At 34.2% G+C, this 8,990-nt stretch overlaps 1 protein-coding gene across 2 annotated transcripts; it reads right to left on the bottom strand.

The window, feature by feature from the left end:
• Nucleotides 1-2,595: 2,595 nt before the first annotated feature.
• On the bottom strand, nucleotides 2,596-6,685 carry LOC127092696 (calcium-binding protein CBP). Of its 2 annotated transcripts, XM_051031576.1 has the most exons (6): nucleotides 6,520-6,682; nucleotides 6,097-6,465; nucleotides 4,887-4,933; nucleotides 4,331-4,506; nucleotides 3,440-3,458; nucleotides 2,596-2,939 (listed from the first exon to the last, which is right to left on the bottom strand). In XM_051031576.1, exons 1-6 carry the CDS (start codon nucleotides 6,626-6,628, stop codon nucleotides 2,835-2,837), a joined length of 825 nt encoding a protein of 274 aa, XP_050887533.1. In that variant the 5' UTR covers nucleotides 6,629-6,682; the 3' UTR covers nucleotides 2,596-2,834. The 2 variants fall into 2 exon arrangements, with proteins under 2 accessions (XP_050887533.1, XP_050887532.1); XM_051031575.1 differs by having other exon boundaries at nucleotides 6,097-6,685.
• Between the last annotated feature and the right edge of the window lie 2,305 nt (nucleotides 6,686-8,990).

The following is an 8,990-nucleotide window of genomic DNA, read 5'->3' as shown; positions in this document are numbered from 1 at the left end:
GGCTTTTGACCCAAGAAATTTCAACTAATTTGGTAGAAGGAATGTTCAACCACTTGATATGGTGCAAAAGATTCCATCAGCAGACTACCTTATGGACCAATCATCATAAGGCTCCTAGCTACCTTCAACATTAACACCATGGAGAAAGCAGAAGACTCAACCAACCATAGGATCACTTATACTTCTCTTAGGTAGATTAAAGTTCTTATCAAGTCTGGAGAAATGCGGTAAGACTCGTCATTCAAGTAAGGATGAGAAGATGAACTAGAAGAAGAAGAAGACACTAAGATAGACAAGGTGTTGAAAAATTACCAAAATCTAAACAAGGATATGAAAAAAAATCACGGGAAGGAATGGTTATGCTTATGGCATCGAATGATCATACCTATGTGTTTTTTAAAATGTTTAGTTTAAATACGCTTTTATTTTTCTGCACTATTTCAATTCCACGATTTTTTATTTTTGTACTTTCAAGGTCTAAGTAATTTCTATTAATGAATAAAACAATGTTTTTTCCTAAATGATTAATTGCTCATGTTTGCATATTTAAATTTATCGCAATGCATCTTTAACTTCCTTTTTGATTTTGACAAAAGGGAAGAAGTATACTCTCATGGGAATAGAGTATACGCTCTTCTTAATTAAGGAGAGTTTAATTACTCCAAATAACTATTTGTTGTTTATTTTACCACCTCCTTGAGAGATGCGTTGTCATCACCAAAAATAATAAGAATGTGGAAACTTATTTTGCAAGTCATAGAACATGCTTTTGTTGGCATCTATTAAAGTTGACCATCCTCTGGATAGTGATAACAATTAAAGTCAAGCATAAAGCGGTTAAGCGATTAAAGATGCAAATCAGGATATTGGGGGTTAATAAGACTTGACTATCTATTGATGACAACCAAATGGAATATAACTCAAACTTCATATCAAAATAAACTCAAGCATGTGTCTATAAGGATAACACACATGACAAGTTTTGAAATATAAGAAATCCCTACCTCAATTAGTCTGAGTGAATACATATAGAGCATAAGAACATTTTTGTAAAAATTCATGGTAAATCACACAACACACATAAACTTACTTTCAAACTTATTTTTCTCAAGAAAATATTTTTAAAAATGCTTTTAAAGTCAATACCAGATGAGTTAGGGGTTGTCATAAAAGCTCTGTGTAAATTTTTGTATTTACCAATCTATTGACACCTTAATCCAATCGGTTGGATCGATTTAAAAATATGGTCTAAACGATTAGGACATTATCTTAATGAAGTGTAACAACTAAACATCTTTCCTTTATATTTTTAACCTATTAATCGATTAATTTGAAGGCAACCAATCGATTGGTGTATGTTGTCAATTGATAGACAAGTCATAAAAGACCATAAAACTTTTTCCTTTTTTGTGTTTACCTCTAACCTATAAATAGAGGGCCCTTTCTATTTTCAAAATTATCCAGAAACGTGATTTTATTTCCCACTTCTCACTTTCTCTAATATTTTGTTTATTTCCTGTCAATAAAAATTTAGTTGAAGTGTTAAAAAGAAGTCAATTTATTTCCTATCAATAAAAATTTAGTTGAAGTGTTAAAAAGAAGTCATTTTACAAGTAAGGAAGTTGTAGTTTAAAATGATAGTTTTATAAGTTCACCTGGTTGTAGTTCTAAAAAGATAGTTTTATAAGTTCACCTGAGAAATTTAGGTTATACCTTAGTTAAATAGTTTATCGATTTAAGGATAGTTTATCAATTTAGGGATTGTTTGTTTAGGTTCGAAACTAAACCCGTAAAAATTGTAATCTCTTATTAGATTCCAGATCAATCCGTGACAAAATCTCATAGTTCTTGATTAGTCCACGATGAAATCAAATTTAAATTAAAATTTAGTCTGATATTAAAGCTTGTTTCAATTTAAGATCAATTTAATGATAAAATCCCATAAATTATTAGTTAACCCGACGTAAAACTAAAATTTAGGTTCGAGAGCTCATCCCAGTGTTAAAAGCTCTCAAAATTTATTTGAATTTAGGTTCGAGAGTTCATCCCAGTGTTAAAAACTCTCAAAATTTATTTGAAACTTGAAGACTGAACACTCCAAAATTTTGTGGAAAAGAGACTAACTACTACACTGTCGTGTTTACTGCTTTATTGCTTTATTGGAAGTTAACCATAAACTTAATTTTTTTTAATATAAAATTTTTGAATTTAACCCTCTTAAAATCAATTCTTGAATACAAAAGAAAGACATTTTTTACACAAATATCCCAATAGTCGATTAGTCATCCTGATGTTAAAATTAATAGTCTTATGTGCGAAGTCACATATCCAACATAAAATTCACCTATCTTATATGTAAAGTCACATATCCAACATAAAATTCACCTAAAAGATTTTTGGACCTCTCTAAATCCTACTCCTATCTCACCAGCAGTCGTTAGACTCTCATTTATCTATTTCATACACAAATATCCCTAAAAAATGTTTTGTACAGAAATATACAAACTCTAACTTCTCAACTCTCATAACACTTTGTAGTATTTAGAACAAACTTGTTCCAAATCACACTTATATTTAGAGACATACAAAGTAGTATATAGAATTACCAAACTTAATTTCATGACTTCACACATAGATACTAGAAGGAAGTTATCAGCAAGCTGAAAACATAATATTTTAGGATTTGTTTATAGGAAAAGGCTAATGAAAAGCTTAATAAAAGTAAACGGCAGGGCTGTCCAAAGATAACTCATTCGCCAATACATATCTATCTCCAAACCAAATTACAGCTCTAGTAAGTTTTAGATAGTTTACTGACATACACCCTTACTATCCTATGCCACCAGGAATGGCAAGACAGTCAGCATAAACGCCTCATAGGAAAATGTTGCAGAGCCAGTATACCCAGTATCCTTCTCCTTGAATTTGTCAGTTAGTCCCTGCAATATACAATCAAAAGTGGATTTGTCAGTTACTCCCTAAAATAAAACAAAATTTATTGTTCATACTAGGAAACAAAACCAGGTTCATTAATGTTTCATGTATCAAATAAATAGCATAAGAAATTTTACAAAAAGGAATATGTGTTTTTGTAATAATCTTGTAGAGCTGACTACCAAGAAATAACATCATGCAGACATTAAACTATAGGAGCTTGTAAATGGAAATTAATTTGTGACACTATGGCTGCTAAATGATAAGCTATCCATAAGACACAATATTATCATTGTCCGCAAAAAAAAATGTTAACACTGAAGTTTTGATAACAAACTAGCAGCAAACATTTACAAGGTTTGTAACTGAGTTTGTGTACATATATATGAACAGTATGTTAACAAAGCTCTGATACCCTTATACTTTTCATTTTAATAAGAATAGTAAGATGTAATTTGACTTGCAAAAACAGGTGAAATTATAAGAGAGTATTTCGATTGCTTACCTTCACGGTGAGACAACACCTGCGATAGCAAACAAAGGAAAATAATTAACTTATCAATCCATTTTACACCAAAACACACAAGGATAAACATAAAACAAAGTTCTCCTATACAAGAAAATTTCAATTTAATAGAAGGTTTTCTATATTAAATAACGAAATTTGACTCCAAACTATAGTACATGGACTGGGATAACTTTAATAGGGACCTAGAAGAGGACGAACCATTACTCAATCAGCCCAAAAAGTGTCATAAAGGGCAAGGGTCACATGACGAATCAGGCAGGCGTGACCTGGCGGGTCATGAGTTGCCTGATCCGACCCATCACCCCTAGGGCATGGGTCGCCCGGCCCAAACTCATGTCCATCAAGTGACGACTGCACTAATGTGTCAGACCACATGTTCTTGAAAGGACCGGTATTTGCCACTTCTCCAAGAAAGAAATCGCTCCTTCCTACGAATGCACGAATGGGAGAACTGGTCTTCCTATTCCTACACTCTTGTAGCAATTGGGATAAAACCGGTTCTGCACCCAGCAAGCATTCCTCACGCAGACAGGATAATCCTTATTGTATTTTCCGCAAATACAATACATAAACACAAGAAATTTTTTAAGTGGCAGGAGGATCAAATGGCAGAATTCTTTTGTTGGTAAATTATAGGATTAAAAACATGACTATTGCTTTCCAACTGGCTGTTTTTGCATTAATTGCTCCTTCATCCATTTTCATTGAAAATACGAATGTTTAAAAGGCTTTATAATTTTTTTCTCTTTTTAGTCAATAAAGTAGCATACTGTACACCGGAAAAGAGGACACCTAGCCAAAATCTTTTATAATTATATAATATTAAGTAAGTTCAATAAAAGAAAAAGAGTTGTAGCAAAAACATACTCAATGAAATTGTCATATTCAACAGCCTTGTGTTTGCCACCAGTTTTGTCAAACTTGGAGACAAGCAAGTCCAATACCGTAGGAGAAACAGCATAACCCAAACTTAATAGTGCATCTCGCAGCTCATTTGAATCGATTTGGCCACTCCTGTCCTTATCAAATCTCTCAAATATTCCCTGTAACAACAACCACTTGGTCATGAGAGGCTGATTACATACAGTATAAATTTGCCTATGCTTATGTTTGGTTAATAATTTTGAAATAATTTGATTTTGTAGAACTCATTTAGTATTTTCGCTAAACCTAAGTTTGAATGGAAGTACTCTATGTTGGTAAAGTTTGATGTAAGACTCTATCAAATTTTCAACCTCACCCATAAGTTACCATCATATCAATTTTGATTCAAAATAACCTAACTTGATGTTTACTAAAATCAAGTCTGACAACAAGGAAAATCAATTTTAATCCTCGACATTGTAAATCTAAATCCAAACACTTACTAAGTTAGAGTTAAGATTAACTACGTGAAAACTTGGAATAACAAAAGAGAGAATACCCTCCAGCTCTGAAGACTGTAAAACAGAGAAGTGAACTCCTTGGGTCCTGCATTACCAAGTCCAAAATTCAAACAGTGAGGATGGCATAAAATCAGATAACAATCAATGATTGAACAACACATTAGATTATAGGGAGCAAAATAAGTTGATTAAACAATAAAACAATAGTAGTGAGATTAGGGTCAGTCTTTGAGAATGTTTAAGGGGAGACACTGCAGAGAGCCTCCAAACACATAAGATGGCCTTGAGTGAGATGTTATAACAAAAATAAAAATTGAATCTAGCTTCTTAAAAAGTACAACTTGGACGTCTTACTATTGCAGATATGCCATAGCCTTATAGATTTCACATACTACATGTCAAGAACTCGAATGAACAGAAAATAATGTCAACTATGAATAGTTAGTGAATGTGTTTTTACTTTAGTAAAGGTTTGTTACCAAATAATAATGCCAACTATGAATAGTTACTGAATGATTACAATTGATTTTGAAACAAAGTAGTACTATTTGGACGCTTTTAACGTAAAAGTAAGTATGGTGTAACACAGAAAAACATAATTATGATTAAAAGTTACTATAAAAATTATACCTAGAAATCTAGAATCATACATACTTAATCATGGTTAACCATGCATATAATAATTACTCATTCCGTTTCCTTTTTAAGTGTCATTTTCTAACTTTTTACACAAGCCAACACATCTAATCATTATCTTTCAAACAATAATTCTCCTTTTATTTATAATACGCTTAATCATTTATTACATACATTTTATTTTTTCTTTCTCTATGTAATAATTACCTAGGGGTAATTTTGAAAACCCGCCGAATCCAATGTAATAATTATTAAAACCAAGTAGAGTGGGACCAGTAGTAGATATCCGCCCACAGGATTATCTCAAAAGTCCAGTCCCCGGGTTTGCAATAACGCGCTTTTCTAATTTCCCTTTCCTTTTCAGAGCATGTAAACCAAGTCACATCGCATGCAACTAGTGGATTACATTACTAATTAATTAACTCGGTGCCAAGTGTCAACTACTTAATTAATTAAAACTACAATATTTCTTGCTTAAAATATCGTGAAACGGTCATTCAGCCAGCGCATTTTATCACCGAGCGCCGGCAACCAAAACAAATAAGCAGAAAACCTAATTTTACCAAATCGGAATTTTGAATCAAATGGGAATGAAGTAGAAGACGTTCGTACCTATCTTCTTAACACTGGTGTTGGTGAAGTGATACATGAGGAGGCGCACAGTTCTCAAACTGAAGCTCTGATTGTAAGAAGACAGAGCCCTCTGCAATTCCTTGTCATCGATCAAACCGCTTCCATCCTGATCCGCCACCTGGAAGCACGCAACGATGCTGGGATCGGTTCCAGGAGGGAATGTCGATGGCAGCAGTGACGCGAACGGGCTCCCGTGTGCCGGTGGTGGGTATGCACCTCCGCCGCTGGAGTGTGATTCTTCTTTTGGGGGTTTCTGATGAGGAGCGGCGTAGGGAGCCGACGGCTGTCCGTAGGGGCTGGCGCCATAAGACTGACCGGGTGGAGGTGCGCCATAAGACTGAGATGGAGGCGGTGCGCCATAAGACTGAGATGGAGGCGGTGCGCCATAAGACTGAGATGGAGGCGGTGCGCCGTAGGACTGAGATGGAGGCGGTGCACCGTAGGATTGGGATGGTGGCGGTGCGTTGTAGCCGTAACCGTAATTTGGAGACTGATTTGGGTAGCCGGACATGTTGAAAGAGGAGAGAGTCTTTCCTTGAAGAAGAAAAAATGAGTAGAGTAGAGACAACTAAAAAATTCATTTAATACATTCCCAACATAAAAATTAAATTAATACATTAAATTAAATTCATTTATTTATATGATCCATTCCATCCAACATATTTTAATTATTCAATAAATTATTTTTATCTTTAATATATATATCTAAAAATATTAATAAAAAAATTGAATTTTTACAAATAAGATAAAATAAAATTTTGAAAATAAGAAAATTAAAAAATTTTATTTTTGGAAAATACAAAAGGTCGATTTTTTTCCGAAAAATACAATAAAGCCGATTTTTTTCAAAAAAAAATTAAAAATATAAAAAGTCAAATTTATTTTCGAAAAAGTCAATTTTTTACAAAAATATAAAAAAATGTCGATTTTTTTCGAAAATAAAAAAAAATATTTAATTTTCGATAATACAAAAAAAAGTTTTTTTTTAAAAGTACAAAAAAAAATTGAAAATATATAAAATCATTTTATTCCAAAAAAATATATTTTTCCCCTGAGAAAAAATATGTTCAACTCCATGTGTTTAGTTTTGGCATGAAGTATAGGATTGTGGGAAAATGACAGTGTTGAGATTGTCGCAGTAGAGAGTATGAGCTAAAGTTGTAACTTGTAATTTTGAGAGTAGTGACTGAATCCAGAGAACTTCATATGCAGTGTTGGCCAGACTCATGTATTCTGCTTCAGTGCTAGATCTGGCTACTAGAATTTATTTCTTTGACCACCACGAAATTAGATTTGGTCCAAGGTAGATACTAGGATTTATTTCTTCGACCACCAAGAAATTAGATTTGGTCCAAGGTAGATGCAGGACCCTGTTCTAGACTTTCTATCATCAAGGTTGGAGCCCTAGTCAGCATCAGAAAAGACTCTGATTGAAATAGGCTGCAGAGGGTTAACTGATTGGAACTATAAACCATGATGTATGGTACCCTTGAGGTATCTCGTTATCCTTTTGGCAGCCACCTAGTGACTCTGCATAGGTTGAGCCAAAAACTGGAAAGCTTTATTCACATAGAAATTGATCTTTGGTCTGGTAATGGTAGCATATTATAAAGCTCCTACCACTGACTTGTAATAAGTAGGGTCTGAATGATAGTCTGACCCCTTCCTGGTGAGCTTTAGATTAGACACCATGGGAGTATGGAGACTCTTAGCTTCACTCATATTTGTTTTGGCCAATAGATCCCTAATATACTTGGTCTGAGACAGAAATAGACTCATTTAAGGAGTTTGAGAAACTTCAATGCCTAGAAAATAGTTAAGAGTGTCAAGTTGCTTTAGGGAGAATTGAGCATTAAGCTTAGTAACTAGGCTTTGAATATGGCTAAGAGAGTTCTCAATGACAATAATGTCATCCACATAGAAAAACATGAAGATAATATATGTAAGTGTGGTTAATGTAAATAGTGAGGGGTCACACTTGCTAGTAATGAAACCAAACTGATGTAATGCAATAGAGAGCCTTTCAAACCAGGCTCTTGGTGCTTGCTTTAGCCCATAAATAACTTTGTTAAGCTTGCAGACCAGGGAAAAACCAAGTTGAACAAACCCTATGGGTTGTTGCATATAAACATCTTCAGTCAAAATGACATTTAAGAAGGCATTGTTGACATCAAGTTGGGTGATTTACCACTGTTTGGATAAAGCTAAAGTTAAAACAATCCTGACAGTGACTTGCTTGACCACTGTGAGAAAGTTTTCTGAAAGTCAAAACCTTGAACTTGGTGGAATCCTTTGGCCACAAGTTTAGCCATGTATTTCAGAATGGAACCATCAGGATTTTGTTTGATTCTAAAGACCCATTTGCATCCAATGGCTCTTTTGTTTGGAGGGAGAGTCGTGAGGGTCCAGGTGTTGTTGGTTAGAAGTATATCATGTTCAGCTTTCATGGCTTCAAGCCATTTAGGATGCTTGAGGGATAGTTTGTAGGATGTTGGTTCAAGTCCAATCAAGAGAAGAATGGGGTGGAGTTTAGGTGGCACAATGCCATATTTTGCCCTTATGATCATAAGATGCAAATTTTGGGGGGAAATGTGAGGTGTGGGTGGTTGTTTTGAAGAAGAAGCAGATAATGAGTGGTGTGAGGATGAATCTGCATTTGAGTGAAGAATGGTAGTATTTGGTAAATGAGTCACATGGGTGGAAGATGAAATAAAAAGATATTGATGTATGAATGAGTTATGAGAGGTAATGGGTGAGTCTTGTTGGAGAGGAGTTATAAGTTCCAAGGTATTGTGTTTTGAGGGATGAAGATTAGTATTGGAAGGTTGGGAAGAACTTGGAGAGAATGAGAGAGGAACTGAGACAGAAAGTAG

This window comes from Lathyrus oleraceus, chromosome 6, assembly GCF_024323335.1.
Source record: "Lathyrus oleraceus cultivar Zhongwan6 chromosome 6, CAAS_Psat_ZW6_1.0, whole genome shotgun sequence".
Classification (NCBI taxonomy): Eukaryota; Viridiplantae; Streptophyta; class Magnoliopsida; order Fabales; family Fabaceae; genus Lathyrus; species Lathyrus oleraceus.
The sequence above is the reverse complement of the archived record's forward strand: the minus strand, read 5'-3'. Positions and strand labels throughout refer to the sequence as shown.

What these genes read in the sequence shown, in the direction of transcription:
- LOC127092696 (XM_051031575.1), bottom strand. Translation starts at nt 6,628, where the DNA reads ATGTCCGGCTACCCAAATCAGTCTCCAAATTACGGTTACGGCTACAAC. An exon ending in CACCAGTGTTAAGAAGATAG is followed by an intron (nt 4,934 to 6,096) that starts GTACGAACGTCT and finishes TTGGTAATGCAG; the next exon opens with GACCCAAGGAGTTCACTTCT. An exon ending in ACAGTCTTCAGAGCTGGAGG is followed by an intron (nt 4,507 to 4,886) that starts GTATTCTCTCTT and finishes TTGTTGTTACAG; the next exon opens with GGAATATTTGAGAGATTTGA.